At 38.2% G+C, this 14,787-nt stretch overlaps 1 protein-coding gene across 4 annotated transcripts in view; it reads right to left on the bottom strand.

Moving 5' to 3' along the window:
- The window catches only part of LOC106045459 (solute carrier organic anion transporter family member 1A2), a 57,419-nt gene extending 50,075 nt beyond the window's left edge, over positions 1-7,344 (bottom strand). For 2 of the 4 annotated variants that reach the window (XM_048046799.2, XM_013195967.3), the window contains exon 1: positions 5,917-7,340. In XM_048046799.2, coding sequence (XP_047902756.1) covers positions 5,917-6,064 — 148 coding nt within the window. In that variant the 5' untranslated portion in view covers positions 6,065-7,340. Of the gene's footprint in view, positions 1-5,916 lie in introns of all 4 variants that reach the window. The other 2 variants (XR_007157758.2, XM_013195965.3) reach the window with 2 other exon arrangements.
- Between the last annotated feature and the right edge of the window lie 7,443 nt (positions 7,345-14,787).

Raw genomic sequence — 14,787 nt, 5'->3', positions numbered from 1 at the left:
CCTCAAGATCTGTATTCTCTACTAATCGGTTTTTATGAGAAGTAGATAAATTGGTTTCCAGCTTCAATAGCTATGAAAATTATATATTCTTAACTAGGTCCAGTTAAGTGTTTATCTAACTAAAAAACGTCTTCAAATCAAAATGTTAAAAGTAATTCTCAAGCTAGGGATCCATGTTATATGCCATCAAAAGTTGAAAGCCATGACATCAGAAACTGGCTAAAGAACAAGACAATGGTGATAAGACAATAGTTAAAATTGCTCTTCATTATGCAAAAAATTTTCTCCTTGAATGCTAAAAAATCTGAACAAAAAGAACACATTTACATCCATTTTAATCCTAACAATAGGCTTGATCTGAGTAACAATCATGCCATAAAGTCACTATTTCCTAGAAATGCTTTTATAAACACAAAATCCATATAATTATTCAAATTAAGGATATTAAACCTGCCTCTACTTTAATAACATTTTTGCCTCTATATTAAAACATTCTGTTTGATTCAGCACTAGCAAGAGTGAAACTGTTTCCGATTGCCTATTTTGCAATACCCTTCACACACATGATTACTGCACAGAGAGCCTGAGACTTGTTGCAGAACAACTGGTGACACCTAGGGTGGTAGAATCTGGTTGAATTATTTTAGTCCCAAGTTTTGACTGGGGCATTCTCTACAGGGTGGGTTGTTTTTTTGTCGTTGTTCTTTTCGAAAGGAATTAAAATACTGAGACGTATTAAAATAATTGGAATTCTATAAGTACAGTGCATTACATGTGTGAATTGAATTAGCTGGAATCATTTTTGAATGAAATGCTACTTGATATAATTAAAACCAGCAGAAGTTTGCTATTATTTACACTGCCTACAGAAGCAGATCATTGTACTCAAACAGAATCAGTCCTTATTCAATAAGCAGTTCCTTTAGAAGAGGTCAAAGTGGGACTTGCCTTCTTCCAGGAAATGTGTAAACATTTTATCAGTCTGTGATTGTCAGCCCAGCACTGAAGAAGCTGAGCTACTTAACTGTCAGAATATGGGTCATTTTCAAAAACTGTTCTTGGATGATCCCATTACTTGTGTTGCATATGGATATGGAACTAGCCACATAGCAGAGGATTAAAAGAAAAAAAAAAAAACAAACCTTTTAAATGATTACTGGTAGACATTTTTTATTTCTATTTTCCCTGCTTTGTTACAATACAAGAAGGAGAGAGTAAAATGAAGATATCGGGACAGTATATTCTTTCTTTCACAGAAAATACAATTCTGAAGTAGCGCCTGAGACTGAGAGAAGTTCAAGTGGATCATAGGATGAAAGACTATTTCACTTGTCCAAGCACTGTTTTAGATTTCAGGATGACCACACAGTTGTAGCAAGGAGATCAGAAGTGACTACCTCCACTGTAACAATTTCCACATCTCCAGAGAAAGTCAGCAAGAAGGACCAGCACTTTTTGGACCGGTTCTGGATGCACTACCTTGAAAGATGCTGTCGGAGCAAGTGGCCATCTCATGTACTTCCTGGCAGCCACTGACTTCTTAACCAATCTCATAAATCAGGCTGCTCCCCAGCAATTGGTGCTTCCAGCTTCTGAATGTAGCACTTCCCCGCCATCTGTTTCTGTTAAACTGGCTCCAGACATACTGCAGGTTTCCAGGAGGAGGCATCCATTATGCTCACAACTGGATGTGTAAGTACGGGCAACGGAGCTAGCAGAACCTGAGGCCAGGAGAAGCCACAAGTCGTTTATACCTTTCCTAACATCTTCTTTGGTTTTCTGAGGTTATCCCCTCATATCCTTGCTTTCTTGAGGAAGGCTTATTGAGCAAAGACTTTCTAAAAACATTCTTCAGTCCATAGATAGTTGTTGTTAACTCACTTTCCTTTCGGAAGCCCTTTCCCAAATAAAAAAGCAAATGTTACCACTAATTTTTACTACTACTTTTTCCCCTATAATTACATTACCACTTTCCCAAGAATCTCTGCATGCACTCCACCTACTAACATGCAGCTTACACACTGATGACAAAGCCAAACCAGATGTAAGCATGTTTGGAAAAGACTTAATCAAAATATCATTACTTGAACCAGAGAATGTAAACAGTAAATAAACTAGCATGATGCCTCAGTCTATTTCTGGAAGAGAAGTTTGTGTTTTCCTCATTATTCTTTCAGAGCTTTCCCAGCTCAAATCCAGGCCAATGAAGAACAGCATCAACAGCATCAATATGAGCTCTGTAACCATGAACACACTGAGTAAGCCTAATGTAGCATAAAGCTCCTAGACCATAATATTTGGATTTAAATGACTGAGGAAGTCTGCTTCACCCTAATATTCTACCTTCTTCTTCCACACCTTAGCAATACAGCAATATCGTAATTTAAAAAAAGAAAAAAAAAAAAAAACCTCTTTCCACATTTTTGCCATTAAACAATTGGCATTGGAGACAGATGACTCTACCAAGGGTCCTGCTAACTTTCTCTGGAGTATGACCCTCAGGGTCACTTTCAGCTGGATCAGCATTAATGTCTGAAAGGAAGCTACTCACATAACTAGCCATTGCCCATCTCAAGAGTAACAGGGAGGATAGCTGAAACAGTGGCTTTACATATCAGCATGCTGCAAAACTTGCCCCATAAAATTAAGAAAGAAATCACTCTATCCCAGAAGAATATGCTTGTGTTCAGTTCTCCTTCCAGCAGATGTAAAAAGAATTTTACTACATTTTTCCTGTTCTTTATGAGATGCAGGGGCCCAGCTGTCATCTTCTTGCATTTCCCTAACTTCACCACATTTTGCACGTAGTGTGGTTGACAGCACCCTAGAATCCTCATAGATACTGCAAATAGCCATAAATAGGGCTTATGATACAGAATTTACAGAATTTCCCAATTGGTTTTTTGTGTGTGTTTTTTTTTGTTTGTTTGCTTGTTTGTTTCCTAGCAAGATCATTCCCACAGGAAAGGAGGTTTCCTCCCTCACTCTGAAGTGCAACAAGGGAGAAGAACCCAACCTGCAAATGTATTCCTCCTTCCAAGCCTCTTTTTTTTTAATTATTATTTTTTTTTCTTGGGAAAGCTTGAAGGGGGAAAAAAGAAAGAAGGAAAATCAGTAAATAACTAACTATGGCTTTGAAAGCAGTACAGTATGGTCAGCATAATGAGACAGGAGAGGATAAGCTTTGGATAGCTCTCCCACAGAGAACTAGTTTCATCCTAGAGCTGCAACTCTTACTTTCTTCATTTAATCATCATATTAAGTAACAGATTTTACTGTGTAAAGTCTGCAGAATTTAACTTACTGCTACCACATGTCTGTGGAAAGAACCAAGACTCTGTATGTTTTAAGAAATTCTCCTCTGTACACTCTATTTAGAAATGCAAGCAGAAGACTCCAGTGAGAACAATCATAGTCATAAATTTTACTGCTCATATATTACACTACATTTATTTATATATCCTGAAAGAGACTGGAGATTGGGTATCTGACTAATGCTAAGGTTATAAATTGCTCAGAAAAGAAATCTAAACCTAACTGCAAACTTCCACCTCATCCAAACACATCCATCACATTCTAACAATTTGAAGTACAATTCTAATCAAAAGTGATCTGGACTTTTTTTTTCTTTTTTTTTTTTTTTTTTAATCCAGACAGCTGCATTCGATGTATATTCACTGACAATAAAAAAATAAAAATAAAAAAATAAAAAAGATTATTTAGTTTGTTGGTTGTATTACCATTAGAACTAGAGAACCAGAACAAATCACTTTGACATCAGTTTCTCTTGTGTTTTCTATATCCTATAAAACTTTTTTTTAATTAAAGTTTGCATAATCATATCCTATAACTGAAATCAAGTTATCCACTAAGTAAGCTGGCACAAATTGCAAACTAATTTTACATGCTTGATGTGTGCCACCCTTTGCCTTGGAATCTGTGTAATCTCTCTTGAAACAAACACCTGTTGTTTCAATCTGATGAAGTCATAAAGAGTGTACCTGCCTTATTGTTTTCCATTGTGGTTCACTCTGAAACCTAAAAAACACTGCTCTTACATGAACACCCAGCCATTGTGCTGCAGCTAGAAGCAGGCAAGAAAGTAAATAAATAAATATAAGTAATATATTATTATATATAATAAAATAAAAATTACACTGGTGATATGTCAATCTGTTGATATAGACATTTCTTTTGGGCAAAAAGATTTGTTATCTACAGCAGTTTGGAATGTCAAAGTATCTTGGATTTCTCCTTTGCAAATAGAGTAAGTTTGACATTCAAATCCATGTAAGTCTACCAAGATGCTATTTTGCCAGATCAACTCTTCAAAGCAAAGCTGAACTTAAAAGTCTGGATAAACAAAAAGTCATGTGCGTCACATACCAGGGGAAGTTTCAGTACAAAATGTGTCTCAATAAAGCCCAAATGCACAGATATACAGTAAAGCATAAATATTTTTATGTCTCTATCACTTGTTACCACCCAATACATCATCTGTTTAACCTTTTGTAGTATGTGCTACATCACTCTCTTATATATGTGCTCTTTAAACCCATGTACTTTTTTCCCACCTCCTTTTTAATGTTTTTACTTTTTAAGGCATTAAAAGGTATTGTTGCAGCCACAGAACACTCCTAGTGCACTTACCTTTCCCCAGTTTGCAGTAAATAGTATTACATCACATGGTACACTCCTATGGAAATGTCACACTTCTCCTGCCACCCTGCACATAACTTTTCCCCTAACCATTGCTTTGCAGGAGGTTTGATCTCCACATCCTGAGCTTGCTGCAATCTGTCTTGCATTGCTTGAATGCTTCTATCCAGTGCTCTCACTCCTTCCTCTTCTTAAAACAAAGATAACTTACGAAAAGGTTAGTTTCAGCAGCATCCCCGCATATAGACGGGAGATCTTATACCACCTAGTTCTGAATATAACGTGACACATCCTATTACTAAGAGTACTAAAGGAAATAGAAAAAGGACTTCTATGAGGGTAGAAGGAAAAATAGCAAGTTGTCTCCCAATCCTTTACTGAATTAAAAAAAAAAGGGGGGGGGGGGAGAATATTGAGAACATGGAAGTACCGCTTGTGGGTAGGACACTGGCACACTTGAGATGAGACACTTAGGAAGGTCACAGCAACAGCTCTGCTCCCTCAGAGCTCTCATTTTTTCCCCTTGAGCATTAGGGAGCAGGGCAAGGTCATTCTCAATCAGCAGTAGGGCCAGCCAGACTCCAGACTTTCTCTTTCTACACAACCCCTGAGACATCAGAAGTCAGGACCTCTTCTTCTCTTCTTCAGCTGCAAGATTCCCATTTCAGCTCTATTATGAAGATCCCTTAGATCCCTTCCCCATCCCCTTAGCCCCATTCACCTCCTACGCCTTATAATGACCTTTGCTTAGCCTGCCCATACCTATAAGTACCCAATACTTCCAAACCTTTGGCTCCCCAGTACTGGCAAGGCCCCTGCTCTCCTGTCCTTCCAGCCTCTTAGCATCCATACTGTTCCAGAGGCTGATGGCAGCTATCCTGCTATGCTGTATCTCAGCACAGATACGATACTTGAAAGATTCAAATACCACTGAGAATACGATTTTGCTGTGATCGGATACTACTGCCTAAGGAACCGAAAGTAAACAGAAAGTGGCTTGCCACTTGAATACAATTACGCAGCTGAAGCCATACAACAAATAAAACTGTTATGCCTTAACCTAAAACAAATAAATAGATAAATAGATAGATAGATAGATAGATAGATAGATACGATGGCAATGCAGAAGGACCCAGTACCCTCATAGTACCCCAACTACCAGAATGAATCTCTTCCTCCCTTTTACCTCCACATCATCAGCACACAGCCAGTTTCTCATTGGCAATCCATGGGGTATTGATTACCATCCACACTCACCCTTGGTCCAGGCTGCACCTGATAGATGAGCTAGAGTTGTCTGCCCACGAACTGCAGCCCCGCACTGACTCCTGACAGCCCCAGAACTGCAGAGTTTACTTCTCTGCTCCCCCACCCAAGTCCACCCTCTCCAGCAGAGCAGCAACATCCAAATTCAGTGTTCAAGCTGCTCTCCTCTCTTTCAAAGAAAACTTACAAAAGCAGCTGCAAGCCCAGGAAGACAGCCAAGTTTGTTTGCCCTTGAAAGGAGGTGGTCATACAAGATGAAAGACAAAATGAGCAGAAAAGTCCTAAGGAAAAAATATACACTCTACTTCTCCTCTAGGCATTAGCCAAAAATTTTACAAGTTGGGCAGCAAAATGCCACTTTCACAATCCCTGGTGATATTTTGTAATCTGTTTTGTTTTGTTCTTTAATTCACCACAAATAAAGAAATTCCTAACGTAACAGCATGCTTATTGCCAAGAAGAAAACACCAAATTGATGAGCTGAGGTTCTATCTCATTAACATAACGTGTAAAAGAGCCTAATAATTCATTTACACAGTGCAAGAAATGCCCTCAGAATTAATATAGTTGCAGTTTCTATAAGCAACAGCATCAGCAAAGAAGGTGAAGGTCTGTGCTTAATAAGTTTCACAGTGGCAGATGCTGAGATCGTGAATGAGTTAATACACACACACACATACATGTATGCCTTTGGCCCATTTGCAATAATGCCATGAGGCGGCTCTTACAAGTCAGCAGAAGGGCATTTCTATAGAATGAAACCTCTGGAAAACAAAGACAAGGGCAAACTACTTGGAGAGAAGAAAGAATGCTTCCTCACTGACACCCCAAATGTGGTGAAAATGGAGTCAGAGAAGCCTGCTTAGCCACTTTTTTCACATGAAAATTGGAGCTGATGGCATTATTGCAGCTATGGCTTTTCATTGCATGCTATGAAACCTCTGGCCAGCTAAAACTACCAGGTAGATGACAAAAGCAGAGAGTAAAGCATGCTTTAGTCCACAGCGTGCTATTCATCTGCCAGAGTACAATGATCTCCACTTTCCTTTGCCTCCTTCTCTCTGCCTGGAGAGCAGTTGGGAATTATCCTCAGTGCTTCCATGGACAGAGTCCATGGGCATCAGGGCCAGGCCTGAGGATCGTCCTCTCATTCTGAGTGATGAACCACTTTGCCCAGGTTACCAGTTTGTTAACACTGTGGCTCTGTTTTTCAAAGAGGCAGTCTTCCAACCTTCCATTTTTGTTCTTTTCAAATGAACTCATGCATTAAGTAAGCTTTTCTGGCTGAACTAAGGTTCAGCCTAACCCTGTGCTCTTCTCTGGTGAGGCTGCACCTTGAGTACTGTGTTCAGCTTTGGGACCCTCAGTGCAAGAAGGACATTGAGGCCCTGGAACATGCCCAGAGAAGGACTATGAAGCTGGTGAAGGGCCTGGAACACAAGTCCTATGAGGAGTGGCTGAGGGAACTGGGGTTGTTTAGTCTGGAGAAGAGGAGGTTCAGGGGAGACCTTATTGCTTTCTACATCTATCTGAAGGGAAGGTGTGGGGAGCTGGGGGTCAGTCTCTTCTCACAGGTAACTAGCTATAGGACTAGAGGGAATGGCCTCAAGTTGCACCAGGGGAAGTTTAGGTTAGAAATCAGGAGACATTTCTTCTCAAAAAGAGCAGTCAGGCATTGGAACGGGTTGCCCAGGGAGGTGGTGAAGCCACTGTCCCTGGGGGTGTTTAAGGAAAGGTTGGGCCTGCTGCTTAGGGACATGGTTTAGTGGGTGACATTGGTAGTAGGGTGATGGTTGGACCAGATGATCTTGAAGGTCTTTTCCAACCTTAATGATTCTGTACTTAACAACAGATTTGACACAGATGAACAAACTGGCTCCCTAGATGAAATGCAGCAATAAGAATCAACATAATATTCCCACTCTACTCTGTGCTGGTACGGCCTCACCTCAAGTCCTGTGTGCAGCTTTGGCTGCCACGAGATAAGAAGGACATAAAACTATCAGACAGCATCCAAAGGAGGTCTAAAAAGATGGTGAAGGGTCTAGAGGGCATGATGTGTGAGGAGTGGCTGAGGTCTCTTGGTTTGTTCAGCCCAGAGCAGAGCAGGCTGAGGGGAGGCCTCATGGTAGCCTGCAGCTCCCTCACAAGGGAAGCAGACAGGCAGGCGTTGAGCTCTGCTCTCTGGGGACAGCGACAGGACCCAAGGGAATGGCATGGAGCTGGGACAGGGGAAGGTCAAGCTGGGTGTTAGGAAAAGGTTCTGCACCAAGATGGTGGTCGGGCATTGGAACAGGCTCCCAAGGAAAGTGGTCACAGCACTGAGCCTGTCGGAGTTCAGGAAGTGTTTGGACAACACTCTCAGACATAGGGTCTGGTTTTTGGGTGGTCCTGACGAGACCCAGCAGTTGGACTCAAATACCCTTATGGGTCCTTTCCAACTCAGGATATTCTATCATTACTGATTTATTAATAAGAGTCAAGCTGTATTAAGTACAGGACAAACAAAAACTCTAAAGATGTTCATATCTGATGGCTACAGGTATCAGGTGAACAGGAACTAGCACAATCAGTGGAAAGGCTGAGCTGGGGGAGAGAGGGTAGGAAATAATATTGCTACTGCTGTAAAATGCCTTCAGCCACTGAGTAACCTAATTATTGCAGTGACACTCCTTTGTTTTTTAGAATACATAAAAGACTGGCAAAACACAGAATAAAAGCCACAGTGATGGAAAAGAACAGTGGAAAGGACTAAAGACTCCTGTAGCTCAGTACTATGGTGTGCATCATTTATGAGGGATGTGAGGAATGAAAATAACCCTTGATATTATGTATGTTCATAGCTTACATTAGACATAGGAAAAAAGAGGAAGAAAAAAAAAAAAAACCTTGGCAATGAAATGTTAGTAGATGTTATATATAGCTCTTAATAAAAAGAAAACAATCATATAAAAAGTAGGTGAGCTAGTCAAAGGAGAAACTAATAAAAAAAAAAAAAGCAGAAATTGAGGATCTTTATATAATTCTTCAGATGGCAGTTTGGACACAGAAAGATACCCCAGAGACCGTCTAATTGAATACCCTGGGGGCAGGTTAAGAAAAGTGAGAATGGAACAGATATGCAGAGGATATAGAAAGCAGTAATCAGAAAGCTCACAAGCAATCACCTATGGCAAAGAAATGCTTTTATGTAGACCATGCTAAGTTCTGGAAACCAGAAAAAAAAAAATGGAGAAGTACAAGCAGCACTTCAGCCAGACAGGATTCTGAAATAATTTCTACCATACCACAGAGTACATATTATTTTGCAGGCATAAATCATAATGATAGGTGCTAAAGAGCTCTGTACTATCAGGAATACAATTCTGACTATGATGTATCTTGTATTGGGGAATAAAACTAAAGAAATTAGTCAACATCATAAGACAAAAAGTTCCTCCCCAAAAGTGCCCAAGGCAATTGGAAGAGAGCATACTTGTTCCTCAAATCTAAAATGCTCAAGTCCCACATGTAGAAGTATGTATTTCCATAAAAAGAGATTTACATTATCAGTATGTCAGCAGAGTTTTATCTTATGACTCAGCCCATTTGAGGGAAAATATAGCCAATTATTCTTGATAGAAATAGCTTCATACTATTTTTTGTTTCAGGGATTGATTTGGTTCACTATGGAAATTTAATGAGCAACACTAACAGAGGAACTACAAAACTAAAACTGTACAGCTTTTTAACTTGTTCATGGTGGTATCTGTCAAATATATTGTCTTTGGAGATTAACTTTATTTTTCAAATTGAGAAATTCACAATTTGATAAGATCGTTGGGTTTTCTTCCCAACTCCTAGAGCTTTAGTTCAGCTAAAAGACAGCATCTTTTGTACTCTGAGGTCTTCTGCAGAACTTGGCCAAGTATTCAACTTCCTCGAAGCTGATTATTTCAATGCTTAATGCATCTTAGGCTCTCCAGTTGCATATAAACTTCACACATTCATAATACATATTGAACTTCTGTTCTATTCAACTATAGGAGCAGACTCCATCTAAATGGAAAATGTTCTAAATCTTCCCATAAAACACAATAATGAGCCATGGTCACTGTGACTGATAAATTAAAAGGAAAATTCTCCTGCTCCAAAACATAGACACTGAGACTATTTTTAACTACTTGGCAGTAATATTAACTACTTGAAGTTTCAGTGCTCATGACAACTTCATTAGGGCATTCAATGAAAGAATGAGCAATGACAAAGCCCAATTCGCTTTGCTTCCTGCTCGAAGAAAACAAAAATCTGGATAGTTTTAAATTCAGAACTGAAATTCACAGGAATTACACAAGAAATCCACAGCTATGGATGCTTAGCATCTCACCAAAAATGGGCCATTTGTTAAAGCTTGCATACCACATAGGAAATAAATAATCCACTCTCTTTAACACAGGCCACAAGGGCTAGTTATCTTCAAAGCATTAAAAAAAAATAAATCATTGAATTGAAAGCAATCCTAAAGAGCTCTACTGAACAGGATACAATTACCCACATAGTTAAAATCAATGTGTGCTTATGAGGGATCTGTATTTTTCCTCTATTCATTCTGCTTTCAGTTCTGCTTCAGCTACAATCCTACTTTCACTGATGCTCCTTGTCTTTCCTCAACCCTAATGTTGCTCCCTGTTGCACACTTTTCCCACACTTGTTGAAATCTGCATGTGATTCTATCTTTATCTTTTACCCGGCTAAAAATGAGAAGTGTACAGAACAACTATTATTTTTTTTTTTTATTTTGTATCTTCAATTCCTGTTCTAGACAGAAGCTTTTTTTTTAGGGGAATGTAGAATAATGGCATGATCCTTCAGCTTCATGTTTAAATCTTCTAGGCTGCTCTTTACTCCAAGAGACAAGGGTGGGGCAGTTTACAAGTACTAAGACCTTCCTTTAGACCAACCTAGAATTTACTAGTGGGAATTAATTTCCTTCCTGCTCACAGGCTGTCTCTGACCTTGAACAAACTTTTGTGCCTCCTGAGGAAAAAAAGAAAGCAAGAACTACTGCTTCCCAAGAATCTCATGAAGTGCAATTGAGACCAAAATTTTCCACCAAACACTTGTACATCAGGTGAGATGGATGATAATCTGGCAGCGCAATTCTGATTACACATTAACTAAAACAGTGACTTTTTTTTTTTTTTAACCCAAATGCCTTTCATTTGGGAAACATTTGATACCTTTTTTGGACTCAGCTGAACATGGATATCCTTTCACCATGTTCACATGTGCATACCTACCACTCACATAGACATTCAGAGACCAAGAACACTTCTAAAACTATTTCACTATCTCACTTACTGAATTTTCTGGAAAACACAAGAAAATAAGACAGAACAAAATGATGGAACTGAAAAGCTATGTATTGGATGAACCTACTTTACTAGGTGTTCTTGCCTCTTTTTTTCCCTCCAAAAACTGAAAGAGCTACATGATGCATCAGCACTGCTGCAAACTGTCTTTCTGACAATCTAGCACCTCTTATAGCTAGAAATATTATTTCATGCCTGAGATTTTGAGCAGGATTCTTACAGCCAAACAGGCTGCAGGAGAGAAAAAAAGAGAATTTTCACCACTGAATTTATTATACTTTTTTTTTTTTTGATCATGGTTATCATTGAGTAAACTCTCATTACTGGAGATACACCTAGAATTATAACCCTCAGGTCCATATAGGCAGCAATAAACAACCATTGGATTTATACATTTTTCCCAATACTGACCGATCAGAATGAATATAAGTCTATTTATTTATTGGAATAATTATCTAGCTATATGGTTTATTTTCTAAGCAATACTATTCAAAAAATATTTCTATGAATGCATGCTGTGGTAAACCACATTTCTGAATTGATCTAGATTGGATAGGTTTCTGTATTGTGACAAATCTTTTACAAAATGTGATGAAATCCTGCTCAGAAAAATGTGTTCATTAGCAAGGGCGTTATGGTGCCCAATAATACTGACAGAAGTCTCTGTCTAGATTTAAGGCACACTACTCTTTTCATTCTCTTCACCCACACTAAAAAGGACACTGCTAAGTCAATGCAGAAAATGTCCTACAAGAAATACTGGTGTATATGAAAGGGTATCTTTATTTGTAAAAATATTTTTAAGGAGAAAGGCATATTTATTCATGAACAGGGAAAAGACAGTTTCTCTCGGTTTCATTTGGCCATCTTTGAAGGGTACTCTATCTAGGTAAGGTAAACACCGTCAGAATCAGGCCACAAATTACATGTTATTTAGTCTACCTATATCTTGTGAAATCACATATATATATAAAGGAAAATTATAGATCATTTCAAACAAGAAATTGGTCCTTGACTTTGTAAACTGAAACGGCTTGAAGTCAAAAGAACTGTGCTGATTCATGCTCCTGGCTCAGTCCTTATTTTTGTCACCAGTAAATTCACAGGGATTCTGTATTTACTTAAGAATATTTTACAAACCTATAAAAAACAAAGGGAAAAAATAATGTAATGTATTTTATGTAACTTGAAAGATGTTTGTGAAATATCGATTTTTGAAAGTAATGTCCTTATTATTTTTACTTACACAAGGCCATATTTTCTGATCCCGGTAAAGTGATTGTTAAGGTCGTGGTTATTCTGTCAAACAAGGTTTTGATTTTAAACCTTGACCAACATATTTATAATTTAATGAATTCTGCCCAGAAGATAGGGCCATACTGACCTTTTCAAAGAAATTATATGACAAAGGAGAAACCAATTCTGACAGCTTCCTGCTATTAGAAAAATTTCATGTTCCAAAAACTTGTGATCAAGTTGAGCCTCTGATGCACCAGCAGAATTAAATGAGAGCATCTGTGTTAAAATGACTCATCAAAAGGGACTAATGTAAAAAAAAACTGCAGAAGAGTTTCTCTCTCTGCACATGATTCATAAACCTAAAAAAAATAAAAATAAAAAAATAGAAAGCTCTGCACTTGGAAATTAAGAAGCCAGAAGACAGGAAACTGTCACATTTTAATAAATAACAGGTTCTTTCTGAAGATTTTATGAAGTTACTAAGCCTAATTTTCCTTGCACCCTCAGTCTTGTGCTGTTGGAATCATGATTTTTAAGACTTACTAGAACATTTTAAAAATAATAGACCTATAATGTTTTTTAACTTTGTGTGTGAGAATATACAATTTGCCTATTGGAATCTGTGTGCTAAAGACAAAGATGCTACAAGTAAGTTACAACCCATCTAAATCCGTGCAATTAAAGCCAGCAGCTATTTCATACAGTTTTTAGTTAAACCACTAGATTCTTATAAGTAAGTCCACAGTTCTGAAGAAGTAAGGGAGGTACCAGAATTTATCACTAGCTGCAAAGATGTCTCAACCAGTACATCTGCTGAGTAATCTCTTGGCCTGCATGTGTAAAAATACAGTGCTTACATATCTTATTCAGTTTAATTTACTTCCACAAGGGGTTATTTCTGGGGTTATTCTGTTCTCCTGCAAGAACGAGATTTGAGCTGTGCATGGCACTTGCAGAGGTCTCGTCTCCTGTGTTAAAAACTTCTCTGTTCAGCATTTACACTGCCATTGCTGTCAGAAAACATGGTCAGAGAAGGAAGATCAACTTTGAGGTAGGAAGACCAAATGTCATTGAAGTTCTGGATGTTAAATGGAAGACCTATGTATCTACTTTGGGGAAAACAGCACTTCCCTCTTCATAGCAACATTTATTCAGTCTGGTTTGAATTCAACGTCACCCAGTGCTGCTTTTTCAGGTGCAACCTTCAAATTTATCCATGGATACATGTTGGCAAATAAACCACGCAAAACTTGGTAATATTCCAAAAATAATTTTCTTTACCGGAGTTCAAGAGTTGAGCCCTTAAAGTAAGGAATAATGTGGTCTGTGTCAATCTTGTGAGAAATCTACAGCCACTACAGAATATTTCTATCACCTCTGCAAACAGCCAAAAGCATGTGGTATCAATTTCACAAAGTCCTCCATTAGAGTAAGTTGAAATAATTTCTGTACAGATGAAAAGAAAGTCACACATGAAACAACTGAATATCGTCTTTTTTCCACCCCTTAGTCTGAGGACTAAGGATAATTAAAGCTCCATTTCCAGAACTACAAATCATAGTATGACTTCTTACCATCACCTGCCCACTTGTGAAATGTGTAAAGCATTTTGAGATCCTGAAATGAAATTGGCCACAATATGCCACAAAAATAACTGACACAGAAAGCTGTGAAAAGCAGAAAAATAAATGGGTTGTAACCATTTGCTCTCTAAGTTTCTTAACCAGAGATTGGGAGAGCTTGGAAAATGTCACTGGGGAAGTTCACTCCATATCTTTCTCTGAGTTCATGTAATTGTTAGACTAGATGACTGGCTGAAAGAGCCTTTGATCCAACACTGTATTACTGAACTTATGCACTCAAGGAGGAAGTATATGGTATTTTATTTCTGTTGCACTGTATTCTTTTAAACTTACAGTTAGCGTTTTATAAATATCCGTATATAGAATTACCTGTGTATACCCCGATTTGCCATACATTACAGATAACATCGCAGAGTGTGGTGTTCTATGTTGTAGTAAGAAGCCATGTAATGTAACACATTTAAGATTTCAGAGTTTTAAAATACTACATAGAAATTATGTACTGAATGAAATTGGTAATGGCAAGGTATCTGTAATAGCAGAGAAGAGAAGAAATCTAACGTATAATATGCACTGCAGTTTTTCACCATAAGCCCCTGGAGAAATGATAAAAAATAAAGCAGTACACAGAACTTTCTGTCTCTGTTCTGATGGTTTCATTTATCAACAAACAAGTTTAGCTCCATGGC

Source organism: Anser cygnoides, chromosome 1, assembly GCF_040182565.1.
Source record: "Anser cygnoides isolate HZ-2024a breed goose chromosome 1, Taihu_goose_T2T_genome, whole genome shotgun sequence".
In the NCBI taxonomy this organism is placed as follows: Eukaryota; Metazoa; Chordata; class Aves; order Anseriformes; family Anatidae; genus Anser; species Anser cygnoides.
The sequence above is the reverse complement of the archived record's forward strand: the minus strand, read 5'-3'. Positions and strand labels throughout refer to the sequence as shown.